This window comes from Dama dama, chromosome 30 (genome assembly GCF_033118175.1).
Source record: "Dama dama isolate Ldn47 chromosome 30, ASM3311817v1, whole genome shotgun sequence".
Lineage (NCBI taxonomy): Eukaryota > Metazoa > Chordata > Mammalia > Artiodactyla > Cervidae > Dama > Dama dama.
This window is the reverse complement of record NC_083710.1, coordinates 76,402,718-76,422,777: the sequence shown is the minus strand read 5'-3', so window position 1 is coordinate 76,422,777 and position 20,060 is coordinate 76,402,718. Positions and strand designations below refer to the sequence as shown.

At 39.2% G+C, this 20,060-nt stretch overlaps 1 protein-coding gene across 1 annotated transcript in view; it reads right to left on the bottom strand.

Moving 5' to 3' along the window:
- DNAJC3 (DnaJ heat shock protein family (Hsp40) member C3) overlaps positions 1-20,060 on the bottom strand; it is a 57,849-nt gene that overhangs the window by 23,275 nt on the left and 14,514 nt on the right. Inside the window, exons 2-4 of the mRNA XM_061133614.1 lie at positions 12,600-12,710; positions 3,867-3,991; positions 1,761-1,835 (exon numbers count right to left, since the gene is read on the bottom strand). Coding sequence (XP_060989597.1) covers positions 1,761-1,835; positions 3,867-3,991; positions 12,600-12,710 — 311 coding nt within the window. The remainder of the gene's footprint in view (positions 1-1,760; positions 1,836-3,866; positions 3,992-12,599; positions 12,711-20,060) is intronic.

Genomic DNA, 20,060 nt, shown 5'->3' with positions numbered 1-20,060 from the left:
CGAGAGGTTTTAATAGTGATGACAGAGAAGACATTAACTCAAGACACATCCACATTTACCGAAAGGATACATCCAATGCCCAGTAAGGACTAATTTGTGCTAACGCTTTATTCTAAATTGTGGTATTTCTAAAAGAGTACTCTAGTCTTTGTAACTGGAAAAAGAACTCTAAGTTTAAGCACTTATTAACAAGAAGGAAACTAATTATTATGTTTTACCACTCATCCATTTAACAAATGTTTACACAACACTTGCTGTGTATCTAGAGGACTGGGCCAGGTAAAGTTTCTCCAGCACCACTGACTCCCTGCCGCCTGTCCTTCAGCCTCCTCTCTAACAAGTTCCCAAGCAGCAGGGAATATCAGATAAACATAAAATGACACTGAATCTTTTTGTTTGTTTATTTTAAGCAGAAGAGCATACAAACATGGCTGAAGAGCAGTCCCCGAGGGTCCAGTGTGCAGCCAGCAGGGGGCAGTGCTGAGCCTCTGCATTTTGCTCCAGGTTCCCCAGAAGACCGGACACACCGTCTCCTGCCCCAGCGCCCACTGATGCCCAGGCACTTGCTTCCTCCCTCCCTGTCACCTCTCTCTCTTTAGGTCAGGAGATGCCTTCTTTTATGGCACTTGATCTATGAAGCTCAAAGTGTGAGAAACCTCCCATTTGTCACAGACCGTCTGACCCAGGGCCTCTGTACTACTGGCACGTTGACCACCTTGCGGGCCTGGAGCCTCCTCTGAAGGTGCAGGGGCTTCTGGACAGAGAGCTGCTATCAGTTATCATGTGTCAGTGAAAGATGGGGTCACAATGGCAATTTGTCAGGTGCTCTCCAGGCAGATTTCATCGGTGTGCGATGCTGAACAGTGTACCACAGGGTTTTCGATTTGAGGAATCAATAAAGCACAAAAGATAAATGATGGCAAAATGCTGACAATGACACTGAATTTTATTAAGACCATGAGTGTCAGCTTCTGATTCAATACAATTAATATCTAATGTGTTCTGGATTTGTCTGCATATGACTGAGTATTGTGACAAAGGTTATGCAAACAGAAGTTTTATTTTCATAGTGGTTGTCATCATAGTAACTAAGCATTCTGATAAACTATAAAAATGCAAATAATAAACAATGAAAGACACACACACACACATATATGTGTATAAATATCTCTTTTCTAGAACACTCCAGAATCAAATCCATGTGAAACAAAACAAGTGGGTCTTAAAACAAGCCCCATGAGGGTATGAAGACATCCTCTAGCTGTGTCTCTTCAAACCCTTTTTCAGGGTATAATCCCTTCAATTCCATGTAACCTGTAACATCTCCCTCAACAAATCCAAGACGATTCACACTTTGTAAAGTAGCTACATGGCTGATTACAAAATTTCCTGTTGAGAATCTGTTTCACTATCCCTTTCAGATCAGATAAAGGGTTTCCTGGGTCACTCGGGCAACTTTCAGAATAGCTCAGCTGACATGTCTAGATCTCATGGAGGACAAAGCAGAACATGAGCTGTATAAACTGAGTGAGGATTACTTATCTGTTCCACACACTTTATCTTCCATCCGTTAAAGTGATTCTTTGATGTCATCCACTAAATATTAATTCAGGAACTATGATTCTTACATACACAAATCAAACAATTTTCCTTTTCAGGTATAAAACTATTAAAATGTCTTAATATATAAAAAAATAAGTTCAGTATGTTCACTCAATATAAATCTTAGCAGAGCCACATAAAAACTGAACTGAACTTACCACTTTTTTAAAATCATCTTCTGCTTCATCAAGTTTTCCTTGTTTGAGTAATAAGTGACCTCGCTGTAATCTTGCCTAAAAAAGAAAAAAAAAAAAAGAGTATACTGAGTATACTAAATTTTCTTTAAACCCAAAGTATAAAACTCAATAAGCTAATGAAATACTAATTTTTCTTATACCCATATGACTTGGCCCTCTGAGAATAATTCCTGGAACCAATGACTACTTATAAATTTTGTTAAGAGTCTGCTTCCTTAAAAATATTTTTTACTATATCAAATAAATAAAATCTTGCACATGAATGCTCAAAGCGACAGGCAGAAAGTAGAAACAAGCCAAAGTCCCATCAACTAATAAATTAAGAAGCCAATATGATATGTCCATACAATAGAAAATTATTCAGGCATAAAAAGAGATGAAGTACTGACAGATGCCACAATGTTGATGAACCTTGAAAACATTACACTAGATGAAAGAAGTCAGACACAAAAGGCGATGTGTTGTATGATTCTGTTCATATTAAATATCCAAGACAGACAAATCCAGAGAGACAAGAGAGAAGTGAGAGAAGAGAAGAGAGAGAAGTGGTTGCCGAGGGCTAGGACAAAAGTGGGAGGTGACAGCTAATGGGAACAGGGCTTCCTTAGGGCTAATAAAAATCCTCTGGAACTAGGTAATAGTGATGTTTGCAGAGCCTTGTGAATACACTACAATAAAAACTGCCAAACTGCACACTTTAAAGAAGGGTGAATTTGACGCTATGTGAGTTGTATCTCACTTAAAAAGTATTTTAAGCCATCATAGTAACTTTTTGTAATTCTAATAAAACTTGTGTAACTTGGGACTTTACCAATCAAAGCTCTGGACATAGTTTTTGTTTTTTATTAACTCTTAATGCACATGTTTACTCCACTATAACCAGAATAACAATGCCTCTTTAACATCCATCAGTCAACTCTGATATTCCTCTACTAATGTGCACAGTCCCATCTCTTCCAAGAATACCAACTCTCTGATGACGAACATCTACCGTAGACAGAAACCACACCAATATTCGACTAAGACATATTATTACTTTCACAGTACATAAAAATTTCCCTAATCCTTTGTTAAATGCATCAACACACATAAAAAGCAAAAGTAAAGCCACTTCAACTGGCTAATAAATACTATAATACTAGGAAAATAAGCTACTTAACCTTTGTGGACGGTTATGCTTAGTTGGGTAAAGTAATAAACAAAATTTGACACTTGCGAATTCTATCTTAAAATAAATCAATTATTTCAAACCAAACATTCACCCACATCTAATCAGTCATCTCAAATCCTTTCTGGATTACAGCAAGACACAAACACACAAATAAATGAACTGCCAAATTAATTTTGAGACAATATAATTGGGTCCTTTTATTTTAAGCCATTACAGTGACCTGCCAACTGTCAAGATATCCTATTAGACCATAAATGCCTCCACTTCTGAAGCTTGAGTGTTGGTTCAGGGCAGGACTCTGTCTAATTCACACTGTGTCCTCATCACAGACCACTGTTTAACTGCGTTGCTCCCTCTTCTTTATTCTTCCCACTACAGCCTTGACTGAAACTGCCATCCGTCACCTGACAGCCTCTTAATTCAACAGCTTCTTCATCAGCTCATTTCTCAGCCTACACCCCATCCTCCACACAGATACCTTTCTAAACCACAAAGCTGACATCACTGCCACACTTCTGGGCTTCTCTGGTAGCTCAGCTGATAAAGAATCCGCCTGCAACACAGGAGATCCCTGTTCGATTCCTGGATTGGCAAGATCCCCGGAGAAGGGATAGGCTACCCAGTCCAGTATTCCTGGGCTTTCCTAGTAGCGCAGACGATAAAGAATCTGCCTGCAATGCTTCTAAAAATCACCTAATGTCCCACTCCACTGTGCCTCCTTCACACATACCTATGACTCCGAGGACTGAATTTCTCTTGTTGCCCAGTCCACTACATCACAGTGGCTTTCTACATCCTCCAGTTATGCCTAGCATGCCAATTTTCACCTTAAGAAACAAATTACCTCTTCCAAGTTTCCTTAAGTTTTCCTTTTAAGAAAGTTTAGGTGCACTTACTGCAGTGAAATCCATCTTCAATTCAATCACTTTAGTTAAATCAGGAAGTGCTGCTTTTGATTTGCCCATAGCTAAAAAGACAGTAGCTCTCCGATAGTAAGCAATATAGTTATCAGGGTCACCATCTGAAAATTAAAATAATAAATATTAACTTGCAGTACTTTATTCAAAAAAACCAAATCACCTTAACAGTATTAAAGTTTGTACTTCTACTAAGAAAAGCATTAAGAAAAGAACTTCTTCATCAATACTGGGTCATTTTGTCTAACAAGATCACTGCAAATAAATCCAGAACAGAGGTTCAGCAAACTGTAGCCTTTAAGCCAAAAGCAAGCCACAGACTAAGTTTTTACACTTTTAAAGAGCTGCCCAAATATAGAAAAATATAGACACTATACAGCTGCAAAGCCTAAAATATTTATTATCTGGCCCCTTAGGGGAAAAGTTTGCCAACTTCTGATCTAGAATATTAACTATATTCAGCTCAACTTTTATAAGTATGCAATTGTGTTTGTCTTTGTTGAAATTTTCTTAAGTAAAATACTGATTGAGAATATGGACTCTACACTGATTCACAGGATTTTAGAATATTACAGACTCCCAATTACAATGATACACTGAATGTGCAATCCCTGCTCCTTCCCAAACTCCAACTAAAATGGTAGTGAAGAAATAAGGGTATGGACCACCGGACGAAGGAGAATGGAAAGGAGAGCGAGACCAGAGAGCAAGGTGAGAGTCAATAACAACATCTGAAAGAAGGTAAGCAGACAGAAAAGAAAAAGGAAAAGAAGCAAAAGGGAAGGAAAAGGAGGAGAAAGAGAAGGAGGGACAGAAGGAAGGAGGGAGCAAAGAAGGCAAGGAGGAAGGTATTAGCGAGGAAGTGGAGATGGGAGCCCTTGTGAGCTGTAGGAGGAAATGTGAAATGGTATGGCTACTGTGGTATAAAGGCTCCTCAAAAACTAAACACAAAACTACCATATGAACCACCAATTCCATTTCTAGGTATACATATTCACAAGAAATGAAAGTTGATTGCCAAGATGTGGAAGCAATCTACGTGCCCGTCAACAGATGATGGATACAGAAGATGTGGTGTAAAAAAGAATGAAATCTCGCCATTTGCAGCAACATGAATGGTCTGGGAGGGCATTATGCTAAGTGAAGTAAGTCAGACAGAGAAAGACAAATACTGTATAATATCACATATATGGAATCTAAAATATACAACAAACTAGTGAATATAACTAGACTCACAGATATAAAGAAGCAGACTCACAGATACAAAGAACAAGCTAATGGTTACCAGTGGGAAGAGGGAAGATGGGAGGGGCAATATAGAGATAGGGGACTAAGCAGTACAAACTATTAAGGTATAACCTTGAAGAAAAAGAATTGAAAGCTGATAACTATATTCCTATATTCAGAGGAGCATTACTCACAACAGCCCAATGGTAGAGACAACCTAAATGTCCACTGGTGGGCAAGTGGATAAATAAAATGCGGTATATACAGACACTGGAATATTATTTGGCCTTTAAAAAGGAATCAAATTCTGATAAATGCTACAATGTAAATGAACCCTGAAGACACTATCCTAAGTGGAATAAGCCAGACACAAAAGACAAATATTTTATGTTTCCACTTCTATGAGGTACCAGGAATGATCAAATTTTTAAAGAGAGATATTAGAGTGGTGGCTGCCAAGGTCTGAGAAGAGAGGGGGATCAGAAATGAGAAACAACTGCATGATGGGCACAGAGCTTCATTCTGACATGATGAACAAGTTCTGGACACGGATGGTGGTGATGGTTGTACCACAATGCGAATGCACTTCATACCAATGAACCACATGCTTAAAAATGGTTAAAAACGATAAATTCTGATTTGTATATTTTACTATAATATAACAGTGAAAGAATGAGGCAGTCAGGGAAAACAAATGGCTAAATGTTTTTATGCAGAAAAACTGTCAGAGAAGATTATGTATGAAAAAGCTTGTTATTAAAGTCTATATAAAGTCTCTATATAAAATATTCTGGGGGCATTCACTTTCACTTATTTTACTATTCAGTTTTTAGGTATTTTAAGATATGAAATGGGATTGGAAGCCCAATTTATAACACTGAACCTATTAAAAATAAAGAATCAAATGTCAATGGTTCAGCATATCCAAGAATCAACGTGCTCAGTGATACAGGGTCACTTAAACGGCAAATCAAAACAGCCTTTCCTGGGTCTTCATCTTAAAATACTGTCAGTTCCTAGAACCAGTACCCGTTTCTATATCATTATACATGAAGGAGCAGCTGAACAAGAATTGGCTTAAGAAACATGCTTAGTTTCTCACATTATAAGATTTGATAACATTGAAAATAATAACTTTCCCTATTATCCATCCAAATACAATACAGTTCATTATATAAATCATAAGCAAGTCTACATATGGAAAACGTCCAAACGTAGACTTCATTCAAAAACATGTCAAAGTGTTTTACTAGTTTATTCAAAATTTGAATATGAGAAATGAAAGTCTAATCCTAAAACTGTCAAACAATTCAAATATGAGAAAATTAGCCCTAATAAAGAAAATACAACTACCATCTGGAGAAAAACATCAGAAAGCCAATTACCAATGATGCTGTAAATGGGGGCAGTGGGAGGCAGAAAGAACACCACCCTTGTGGAGGCACAGAAAACTTTTCATTCCTTAGCAGTGAAATGTGTGTATTACCATATGTGAAATAGATCGCCAGTGCAAGTCTGACGCATGAAACAGGGCAGTCAAAGCCGGTGCACTGGGACAACCCAGAGGGGTGGGATGGGGAGGCAGGTGTGAGGGGGGCTTAGGATGGGGAACACATGTATACACACGGCTGATTCATGTCAGTATATGGCAAAAACCACCACAATATTGTAAAATAATTAGCCTCCAATTAAAATAAATAAATAAATAAAAAATTTTTCATTCTTGCTCTCAGCTAACCCAACTCTACTCCTTCATTCATTCAAACTTTTAACTCAGCACCACCAGAGACTAAAATAATAATAGTAATAACAACAGTAAGATAGTACCTATCCTTAAGAAGTTTATGGTCTTCTACACTGGAATGTGACCTTGGGAAAGTCACTAGAATACTCTGCTTCCTTTTGTGTGAATGTCAAGAGTAATGTTCATCCCCTCTTCACAAGCGAAGTTGAAATTCAATGAGGAAGCACCACAATATGTTTAAGTGCCAAATGAACGCAACCATGGATTTAGCAAAATTATGTTAAGTGTGATACTCGTTTTCTTACCAAGCAACTGAAGAAATCTATCATTTCATTCACGCCCACCATTTAATCCACCACTTTAGACATTCATTCGTGCCAGATGTATGTAAGACATTCTGCAAGGTCTACCAAGGAAATGTTTCCAGACCCTAGGCGTCACTCACTATCCACGCTAAGACCATGCTGCAGAAACGAGAGGCAGAGCATCCTGACTGCAGGAAACCTGCACTGTGGCTTCTTAAGGATAAAATGTCTAAACAAAACTTGTGCCGGACCACTTCATAAAAATGAAACAGAGGCGAGACTTCCCTGGTGGTCCAGTGGTTAAGAATCGGCCTTGCAATGCAGGGGATGTGGCTCTGATCCCTGGTCAGGAAACTAAGACCCCACATGTCACAGAGCAACTAAGCCTGCGCGCCCAAAGAAGATCCCACGTGTCCCCAGCTGAGACCTGATGCAGCCAAATCAAAAAACATATATTAAAAAAAAGTGAAATAGATATAACTGTTTTAGAAGACTATTTAAAAAGTGACACCAACACTCTTCTCAAATCACACTGTTTCCAACCCAAACACTTCCAAATCATAAAACTCCTGCCAAAAAATATCTACATGCCAGATGCAAAAACATTTCAAACCACATCACCAACAGATCTGTACTATAGTTATCTGTGCTGCTACTGAGTTTTAATACATAAACATTTTTCTGTGCAAAAATGTATTTATAAAATATACCATGCCTAAGTAATTTTCAAAATGCAAACCACGTAATTTTTCAAAAATGAAAATGAGAAAAGGATATCACAACCATAAATACTGTCAGCTATAACATTATAATAAAAAATGATGCATTGATACACCTGATGCCACCACCCAAATTGTATTACAAACTCTAACATCAATTTCTAATCATAGGAAAAGTTAAAAAGATAAAGTACATTATGAAATTTAGAAGTTTGGAAGTATAAACATTTAATGAATTTTTTATATAGTCAGTTTAAAGCAATGTACTAAATTATGGGTGATATTTTAGAACTATGGACAGAGGTTCCTGACACTGTACAGGAGGCAGTGATCAAGACCATCCCCAAGAAAAAGAAATGCAAAAAGGCATAATGGTTGTCTGAGGAGGCCTTACAAATAGCTGTGAAAAGAAGAGAAGTAGAAAAACAAAGGAGAATAGGAAAGATATACCCATTTGAATGCAGAGTTCCAAAGAATAACAAGGAGAGATAAGAAAGCCTTCTTCAGTGATCAATGCAAAGAAACAGAGGAAAACAACAGAATGGGAAAGACCAGAGATCTCTTCAAGAAAATTAGATACCAAGGGAACGTTTCATGCAAAGATGGGCACAATAAAGGACAGAAACGAAAAAAAAGAAAGGACAGAAATGGTATGGACCTAACAGAAGGAGAAGATATTAAGAAGAGGTAGCAAAAATACACAGAAGAACTATATAAAAAAGATCTTCATGACTCAGATAACCACAATGGTGTGATCACTCACCTAGAGCCAGACATCCTGGAATGTGAAGTCAAGTGGGCCATAGGAAGCATCACTACCAACAAAGCTAGTGGAGGTGATGGAATTCCAGTTAAGCTATTTCAAATCCTAAAGATGATGCTGTGAAAGTGCTGCACTCAATATACCAGCAAATTTGGAAAACTCGGCAGTGGCCACAGGACTGAAAAAGGTCATTTTTCATTCCAATCCCAAAGAAACGCAATGCCAAAGAATGCTCAAACTACCGCACAACTGTACTCATCTCACACACTAGCAAAGTGATGCTCAAAATTCTCCAAGCCAGGCTTCAGCAATACGTAAACGGTGAACTTCCAGATGTTCAAGCTGGATTTAGAAAAGGCAGAGGGACCAGAGATCAAATTGCCACCATCTGCTGGATCATCGAAAAAGCCAGAGAGTTCCAGAAAAACATCTACTTCTGCTTTATTGACTATGCCAAAGCTTTCGACTGTGTGGATCACAACAAACTGTGGAAAATTCTTAAGAGAGATGGGAATACCAGACCACCAGACCTTCCTCCTGAGAAATCTGTATGCAGGTCAAGAGCAACAATTAGAACTGGACATGGAACAACAGACTGGTTCCAAATCGGAAAAGGAGTATGTCAAGGCTGTATATTGTCACCCTGCTTATTTAACTTATATGCAGAGTACATCATGTGAAACACTGGGCTGGATGAAGCACAAGCTGGAATCAAGATTGCCGGGAGAAATATCAATAACCTCAAATATGCAGATGACACCACACTTACGGCAGAAAGTGAAGATGAACTAAAGAGCCTCTTGATGAAAGTGAAAGAAGACAGTGAAAAAGTTGGCTTAAAGCTCAACATTCAGAAAACTAAGATCATGGCATCTGGTCCCATCACTTCAGGGCAAATAGATGGGGAAACAATGAAAACAGTGACAGACTTTATTTTCTTGGACTCCAAAATCACTGTAGATGGTGACTACAGCCATGAAACGAAAAGACACTTGCTCCTTGGAAGAAAAGTTATAACCAACCTGGACAGCATATTAAAAAGCAGAGACATTACTTTGCCAACAAATGTCTGTCTAGTCAAAACTATGGTTTTTCCAGTAGTCATGTATGGATGTGAGAGTTGGACTATAAAGAAAGCTGAGCACCAAAGAATTGATGCTTTTGAACTGTGGTGTTGGAGAAGACTCTTGAGAGTCCCTTGGACTGCAAGGAGATCCAACCAGTCCACCCTAAAGGAGATCAGTCCTGGGTGTTCATTGGAAGGACTGATGCTGAAGCTGAAGCTCCAATACTTTGGCCACCTGATGCAAAGAGCTGACTCATTGGAAAAGACCCTCATGCTGGGAAAGATTGGAGGTGTGAGGAAAAGGGGACGACAGAGCATTAGTTGGTTGGATGGCATCACCGACTGGATGGACATGAGCTTGAGTAAGCTCCGGAAGTTGGTGATGGACAGCGAAGCCTGATGTGCTGCAGTCCACAGGGTCGCAAAGAATTGGACACGACTGAGCGACTGAACTGAAATGAAATTATGGGTGATATTTTACCACAAAAAAAAAAAAAATTGTACCTTTTACAGTAGCACAGTTCTTTGATCTTTTGATCTGCAGCAGTAACTGCAGTAACTGCACAACCTGCTGGTCTAGAAGTCAGGAGACCTGGGCTCACTCACTGTTTGCAAGAGGCTCTCACTACCTCACAGGTTATCTGAAGCAGTCAACATGGCCACACTGAATTTGATGTTTGGTAAATATGACAACTGAAATAGAAGACCTACAGTTCTCTTCTCATAAACAAGTATCTCTTAAAGAGATTCAACAGGCCATGATACTACATCACCCCATCCTTACCTACTATATAGTCCCATCAACTATAATTTAAACTCTCTTTTCTACAGTTAATTATAAAATATCAGTGTTTTATATAAGCTAAAACAATGAAAGTCTCAAAACATACAGGTCTTCCTCAAATTATACTAAGTGTACCATTTGAGAATCACTGCTACTTGCCAAATTATCATGAAGAGAATGACTTTACTATTCAAATTCTGAATGCATTAGCAGTGTCTCACTTTCTCCCTTTTCTGAATTTCACAAATAAATTACCATGTTTTAGCATTACTAATTTATGTCTTTCAGTGTAGACAATAAATATTTTATTGGGTATTTTTGGGGAAGAGCCATCTGTGGAATTCTTGTATGGTAGTGAAGCTAAAGAAAAATAGGCAGTCATTTTAAACGATGCTAACAATATTCATGGGCCTTAATGTTCCTATTAATTTGTGAGATTAATGAAAGCAAATAATAAAGTACAAAATAAGTAGATGTACATGTTTCTGCAACTATTCTCATAGTAGCAAGAAAATATTTCTTAAAAAAATAAAGACTTGCATTATCTAAGGTAATAACTGAAAAAATGTTAATTGTCATGCTGCAGCACTGAAGACAACTCAAATCATTGGAAAAAGTGTGGACTTGGGAGTGACCCGGTCACACAGTACAAGGTCTCTCGTGAAAAGTAACTAGTGCAAACTGTCATGCCAACTAACTGACTTTCCAAGGTCAGCTAATCATCAAAAGTTCACATAGTTAAGAAAACCCTATTAACATACTAACTCTGCTTTTAGAAAAGTCTTAATTTTCAAAGACACAATATTTCTATATACCTTACACATGTGATTGTCACCTATTTTCAAAGAAATCTTTATACACAGTTCTCTCATCTGATCTTCTCAGAATGTCCTTTTTTGAGTGGCAGGGTAAAAATTGCTGGGAACATGCAGGTCACTTCTAATTTAAGCCTACATTTTCTTACATGACTTGACCAATGTCACAGAATTATCCAGCAGCAAAGCTATGATTAAAATCTGGGTCTCCTATTATTCTAGAGAGTTAGTAACATCAGTAATAAAAATCTAAAAAGCATGAAGAAAAACATCACCAAGCCAAAACCTAACTACTTTTTGCTTATATAGTAAATCACAATAGAATAATTCTTCTAGTGAGCAGAACTGTATCTGATTAAAAATACACCACTCCTTACTCTGCAGGTTCACTTGTCACTCTTAACCATCCTAAATTAAGGTGAGAATATATAAGTAAATTAAAAAGGAATGAAGAATAGCAATGTCAAAAAGATTATGTAGTGACTTATACGAAAATCTTTAAGACCTCATTCACACCCTATTAACATTTACTCTGGTCATCTCATCTCTCACAGTCCTGTAAGATTAAACACTACAAAGACAGTTGATGCTACAGGCAGACACAAGCAAGCAATAAAAAGTAACAGATTAAGGGGCGGAGGGAGTCTAAAGAACAATAAACAGGCAATGAACTGCAGGATTCCCCCAAAGGCCTCCAAGTAACTATTACATCATTGCTCTCAAATCATCGAGAAAATTAAACTGTATTCAGTGACATCTGTTTCAGAAGGTAGAAAAATATATATATAGTACCTCCGTACCTGCAGGTTCCACAACCACAGATATGAAATATGTGGGAAAAAACTTGCTCCACAGATATTCACAGAGCATCTGCATTACATTTACATAGTATGTGCACTACATTATGTATTATAAGTAATCTAGGGATGATTTAAAGTATACAGGAGGATGTGTGTAGATTACATGCAAATACTACATTGTTTTATATGAGGGACTTGAGTATCCACAGATCTTGGCATCCAAGGGGGTCCTGGAAGCAATCCCCTGAGGCTACCTAGGGATGACTATTAAGTCTCGATTACACTGAAAATTTTCTCATGTTAGACCCATATGTACTCAAGTGTTGTGTATTTAGTTTCTTAATGTATTTCACCCAGAATCCTGTAAACATTTTAAAATACTTTAGTCAAACAGTAAATACTATTTATTTTAAACGTTATCCCAAAAAAGAGCTACAAGTTAGAATTCACTAAGACGGCCACTGAGTGTTTTGACTCCAAGATACAAACCTACTGCAGCGTGAAACTGAGATAACGCATCCGCGAGCTGTCCAGCTGCAAGGAGTTTCTTGCCCAATTCCAGATGCTTCTCAACATCTGCATTTACTCCACATTCAGCACCTAAAAACAAACAAAAAAAATAACAAATTACCTTCCCATGAACCACAACTGAACTCTCATGAATACAATGTTGAAAATACAGTTGTCTGCTTTAGTCATCTACTCAGATGAAAAAAGTCACAGAAGCTGAAAAGTGAGCTAAAGAAAGCAACAGTCAAGTACAGGGCTTCATTTTATAGACTATAAGCCACCCGAAAACACACTCGTACTAACCTCATCAGTCCAAAGAACATACCTACTCTACAAAATACAAGGAAAATGGGATAACACAGTGACTAGCAAAAATACTTAAAACTTTTTTGGTCAACAACAACAAAATTAGAACTGCTTTGTTTAACTAGAATCTCACTTTAATGAATATTAGAATCCACTATAATAATCAAGAACTTAATGAGGAACTACAGGGCACCAGGCACTGTTCTACATATTTGGGGTAAGTGAGCTAAACAAACAAAAACCTCAGTCACTCGTGGCACCTGACATTATAGCAACAGGAGTCAGACATAAGTACGGGAGGTAAAAAGGAGAGCTGCTGGGTGGCGGGTCAGGAGCAGTGGGGCTTTCAGTATTAAACAAGGTGGTCAAGGGCCTCCCTGAGCAAAGACCTGCCTGAAGAAAGTGAGGACTCACCATGCAGGTATCTAGCTAGGAAAAGAGTTTGCCAAGGACAACCATCTAGTGCGAAGGCCCTGGGGTCAGGCGCCTACCAGGTATGTTCCAGGAACAGCAGGGAGGTCTGGATGACCACCACAGAGCCGACAAGGGAGATGAGAAATGAGATGAGGTCAGAGTAGGAGAGGGGCCTGGCCATGCTGGGCTTTGGTTTCACTCTGAGCAAAACGGGGACCTGGGGAGGAACCGGGAGTAGAACAGCATCGTCTGACTGACAGGCCCACTGTCACCCAACGGGCCGCCTCTCAGCTCCGCATTCATCCTCCCGCGCTGACTGTAATAATGGGCTGGCGTGGGTAAGCACTTTTCTTCACTGAGCACAGTGCTGGGCTTTGACAGGGCGCTGCAGGAAGCTCCCCTCCTGGTTCCTGTTGCTGCTGTTCCTCTTCTCTGGCCCCTGCCACGTGGTGTGCAGGGGGACCACCTCCAGAGGGGCGCTGTCCCCGCCACGCATCCAGGGGGCCAGCCCCTCAGCCACCCGGAGCCTCGGTCACACACTACCTCCCACGAGGACATCACACACCTGAGGAGGCGGTTTCTTGCTTCCCCGGCCGCTGTGGACCAGCTCTAGCCCTGGCAACTCAGCAAACTTTTTTCTCAACAAACGGGCTGCAACTGTACTGTCTCCAATGAGGGCTGAACCCCAGCCCTGGGGAAGGGACCCCTCTCCAGGCTGGCCCTTCCTTGGGGACTGCCTCTCAGTCCTGGACTATCCCATAAAGTTCCTTTTACACCATTACAGTCGCCCTCCTATCATAACAGTTCTTTACATTAAACTTCCTCTTTTAAAACAACCATGAGGTTTCTGTCTCCTGAAGAGAACCAGATTTTCATACACAATTGCTATTGGGAGTGATTCAAGACACGGAGCCACAAAAATGGGATTTAAGGATTGGTTTGGTCATGCCCTTGAGCTTGAGCGCTGTTGCTGAATTCCGTGTCAATGAGAAATGAGTTAGTAATTTATAGCAGGTATAGAATTAATTAATGAAGATATCATTTGCAGCTGACATGCCGCAAACTGAGGCACATGGCTGGGAAACCCAAGTGGCTGCTGCACTTGACCATAATGGCAGTAATGATGAAAATAAGGACTCTGGGATGGATTCCTTGGAGCACACTAGAGAGAGTACTTAAAGAGGGAAGAAAAGCTCAGGGCTAACTCCTAGCTGAGAGATTCCACAGTAGCCCCTAAAACAAACTCTAATTTTTTGTAGCCATAGAGATGATTTAGTTGGAAATCAAACACAAAATTTAATTTTCAAGATTGCTGAATTAAAACAATAGTTGAATTCAGAGTCTCTCCAAGTCTCTCCGAGAATATTTAGAACATATTAGTAAAGAATGGGACCCTCAAACTTAAAAATAGAGTCATCTGGTTGTAACCTACATGAAATGGACCAATTTAACCTCCCAGACCTTCTGAGCCTGCCTTACCCATAGAAGCAGATTCCCTTCCACCTTCAGTGGCACCTCGCCTTCAACTGCTTAAAATTCCAAGGACAACCACTCAGGGCAGAAGTCATGAAAGGGGATGCTCACTCAGACACACCTAACCACTCCAGATGTCACCAGGCAAGTATATTACTGTGACCTAAAGAAAACAGTTTACTACTCAATGCTCTGTCATTACCTAAATGGAAAGGGAATCTAAAAGAGATGAGATATATGTATAACTGATTCACTCTGATGTAGAGCAGAAACTAACAACATTGTAAAGCAACAATACTCCAATTAAAAAAAGCTTTTTTAAAGAAAAAATAGTTTACACAAAAGAATTGCAAGATTTTGCTGATAAAGTAGCAGAAACCCATGGAACATGTGTGGGAATGGATTCTAAAGGTTTTAGATCAACAAGAATAGAAGATAATACTGTATCTGGTCTCTTTAACTGGTGTGTGCCCACTTTCTAGAATAGAGGTCAGCAAACTGCTTTTGTAAATAAAATTCTACTGGAACACAGTCATACCCTTCACTGTACCTGGCTTAAGGCTGCTTTCATGCTATAATGCAAAGTTGAGTAGTTTCGACAAAAACCACATAGCCCACCAAACTTAAAAACAACTATAATATATTGAGAAAAGTCTTCTGTCAAAATTATCTTAAATTTTTCTCAGTACTTACAGTTAAAAGTCTCAGTTACATGGAAAATCCTTATATTGGGTAATATGCATTAAACTCATGCATTTATTCATCCCTTTCACCCAGAATTGGTCAATATTTTAAAATATTTTATTTAAACAGCAAATAATATTTATTTTAAATGCTATCCCCGAAAGGGATTATAGTATTAGAATTCACTAAGATGGCTGCTGAGTGTTTTGGTTCCAAGATAAAAACCTCCTGCAGCATGAAGCTGAGATAAAGTGGCAGTGAGCTGCCCAGCTGCAGGGAGTTTCTGATCAAGGAGAAACAGGCTCTGCTAAGAGGGTGGCTAAGAGGGGTGCACCTGGACCCTAGGGGACTCTCTGGGGCCTTAGAACTTCTGTGCCCAACACTAAAGATTAATTTAAAATTACAGCAACCAAAAAACAGGGCAATTGAGCACTCAGACCCTTCAGAAATGAGGGTTTCGGTTACACCATCAGGAGAAGAAGCCAGAGGAGCTGAGGTTTCAGCAGAAGGCATGAGATGTATGGGACAGGAAGTTAACAAAGGATGCCATATAAATCAACTATGACCTCATGACTAATTACAGACTCAAAATGCAGCAGCTTTGCACATGTTCTCTTTGCTTGTTTATAAGCATCTGTTTATTTGTATACATATAGTCAAGCCTCACAACTCAGATGGTGTCTCAGAATTTGCCCACTAAGGTTAATCTGTGAGCCCCTAAAATTCACCTGGAATCTCCAAACTAACATTCAGGGCCCCCTGGCAGTCATTTGAGGACAGGTGTACATGTGGAATGGGGACACACTTGGGACACTTGAAGAGCATGTTCCGAGCTGAAGTCAAACAAGGTGATTCTCCTTCTTTCTGCATCAGCTCTCATGTTATAAACAAGTGTCCTCTATGGTTTTTACTTTCCTTCTTTTTCACTGATTTCACTGTTTAAAATGGCTCCCAAGCATAGTACTTCCTAATATTCCTAAAGGCAAGAGACTGTACTGGGCCTTTCAAAAAAAATTTGTCTGGGGAATTCCCTGGGGGTCCAGTAGTTAAGACTCCGAGCTTCCACTGTCAGGGACATGGGTTCAATCCCTGGTAGGGGAACTAAGATCCTGCAAGCTGTACGGTGCAAGCAAAACACTTTCAGGAAAAGAAAACATGTTTGTCAGATGAGCTTCATTCAGACATGAATGATAATACTGCTGGCCATGAATTCAATGTTAGTCAATTATATTAAACAAGATATTTTTAAACAGAAAGTCACACAAAACAGGTTACATTTTGATCTGTTGACAAACTGGTAGTGACCTGAGGCCTTGCAGGATCCTAGCCCTGAATTTTCTCCCAGGTCCAGTGGTTCAATATTTGTTAATTCAACGTTGATAATGACATACAGAGTATAACTACCATGAATTGAGAATCGACTGTACTAACCATATTTTCTCCAGTTTCCATTTTTATTTTATTTACAAGCTGTTGAAATTAACTTTACAATTTAGTTTTTATATGATTAAGTCCCGAACAGGACATGGTAATTAATACAGTCAGTAATGGACACAGTGACTGCTGAAAACGTATCTTCTCAACCAGGATACAGGTGAGCGTTTTTCATTTCCAAGAAGAGCTGCACCTCGTTAGGTAGAATATAGACTCTTTTTGTTGTTCTAAAGTTCAAATGCGTGTAGAAGGTGCATGTGGAAACTAAACAGCCACAGCATTTCTCTTTCACAATAAACATGATGTTAAGCTTTTCGCTGTGCCAAGGAGACACTGCAGGGAAAACGACCTCAACAGCCATCACTCGAGAGGGTGGGAGACAGGACTGGGGGGAGCAGAAAGAAGTCTCTGGGGTGCCGAGAGAGTTCTAACCCTGACGGAGGCGAGGGTTACACAAGCACATGCAGCTATCAAAACCCAGCAAATATATACTTTAAAATGGACGCTTTACTGTATATAAATTTTACCCCTGCAAAAAACAACTGCTAATGATATATATGTTAACGTATTTAGGGACATGTATACTGATGCTATTTTGAAAATTATTTTTCAAAAGGATTAACGGATAGAAAAGCGCCCAGATGGGTATGTATTAAAAACATGTGTAGTAATTACATTAATAGTAGAATTTAGGTGATAGGTACAGGGCTGTACACTATAAAACTGTTTCGTGTTTGATAATAAAATGTTGGAAAAGCATACAATACAGTGTTAGGATGGAATGAATACACACAGGGCTCTGAGAGGGCACAAGCAGAGGCACCCAATGCCTACAGTTAAAACTAAATAAAATTTAAAATTCAATTTGTCAGTCTCACTAGTCACAGCATAAATGCCGCTTAGCTAATGGCGAGTGTGTGGGACAGTAAGGATGATACAGAACATTTCCCAGCATCACAGAAAGTTCTCCTGGACAGTGCTGGGGTTGGGGAAACACGGTGTTCCCTGAGGTCTCCCCTGAAGGACAAGTGGGAAGGATGGACCTCTGTAACAAGGCTAAAGAGGAAATCTAGCATTCCAAACACAAAGAACATCATATTTTATAAAAGCCAAGAACTCAAGAGTAATGAGGCTTTCAGAGAACTCAAAGTCCAGTACTGCAGCCAGCTCTCCTCTCCACCATGCCTTCATTACTGAGTGGGTCTTTCTCACTACTTTCTCTGCTAGAAGATGCCAGTAAACAGCCAGAAGGGAAGAGGGAAATCAATAAAGTCCCAGTGACAGTAACTCAGGTAACATGATGCTGACTTGACCGTGGAGTAGCAGCAGTGGAAACAGAGAAAACAGACTGCAGAGAAAAAAATACGAGAGAGGAAAAGACTACACGCAACTTGTGTCAACTGTCTGGACACAGGGGTCAAGTGAAGAAAGAGGTGGAGTCCAGGAAGACAGCCAGATCAACTATTTGAACAACTGCCTGCCATTTCAATCATCAAAAGCTAGTGAATTCCTGATTTCATCTAATAGAGCAAAAAGCCAAATGAAATACACTTTACCTTATTCTTCACCCTACTAAACAACAAAGTAGCTTTTCATATTCCCAGTCTGAATTTTCTGTGTTTCTCTGTAGTGTTTTATTACATCAGTTGCCTGCTGGAGCCCTCTAAATAAGGAAGGAAGGAAGAAGGAACAGAAAGAGAAGAGGACACCTTAAATTGGGGGTCTCAAAAACTCAGGGTCCTAAAGCTATAATCCAAAGAGATAAAATGCACCCCTTTGTTGATAGCAGCACTATTCACAATAACCAAAACATGGAAACAATCTAAATCTCCATCGACAGATGAACGGATAAAGATGTGGTACATATACACAATGGGATACTACCCAGCCATTAAAAAGAATGAAATAAAGCCATTTGCAGTAACATGCATGGACCTAGAGATTATCAAACTAAGTGCCATCAGTCAGAAAGACAAACACCATAATACTTAAATGTGTAATCTAAAATATGACACAAATGAACTTATCTACTTCTACAGAAACAGACTCACAGGGATAGAGAAAAGACTTGTAGTTGCCAAGGGGGACAGATGGACTGGAACTTTGGGATTAGCAGGACCTTGGGAATACCATTTTATATATAAAATGGAGAAACAAAAAGGGCCACTGTATAGCACAGATGACTATATTCAATACCCTGTGATAAACCATAAAAGGAAAGAATATGAAAAAGAATGTGTATTTATACATATATATGTATGTACAACTGGAACGCTGGGCTGTAGAGCAGACACAAATACAACATTGTAAATCAAGCATACTTCAGTACAATAAATTAAAAGAAAAAACAAAACTCAGGGTCCTACAAAGTCCTCTTTGTTTCGGGGCAATAATGTGAAAACGTCTAACCTATTTACGAGTATGTAGATATAAGTTGGAGAAATTAGTTAGGGGTGTTCAGTGGACTAGGAAAGCATTGTTATTTTTCCCATTTAAAATGAAGACACAGGCTCCTAACCTGTATCTTCAGAGAAATTCAGTATGCCATATAGATTTAGAAACTGATTATATTCAGAATGTGAGAGTCAACTGTAGTTTCACCTAATTCCATACCACATCCAAAAATACAACCTGCTTTTTGTAATGAAGATTACAGAACTTAATGTTTTACTTAACAGATGTTACTGAACACTGTGTATAAAACTGTGGTCTTAACAGAAATGAATAAGGTAGTCTCCTCCTCAGAAAGCAACGAGAAAACTCCTACAGGCTTTGGCTTTATGAGAACTCCCTAGCCTACAGGGCAATCACTGACTCTGGAGAGAGGCTATTTCCCAGCATCACTCTGGAGTTTCCACCACATAGTATTTACAGAATATATCATGTGAACCGGGACTGCCTTCAAAATAATCTTGGGGAAGAGGATGAAAGTACAGACAAAATACATCCACCAGGTGCTGGTAATTTTTGAAGCGGGGTAACAGGACACAGCCATGAAATGAAAAGACACTTGCTCCTTGGAAGAAAAGCTATGACCAACCTAGACAGCATTTTAAAAAGCAGAGACATTACTTTGCCCACAAAGGTCAGTCTAGTCAAAGCTATGGTTTTTCCAGTAGTCATGTATGG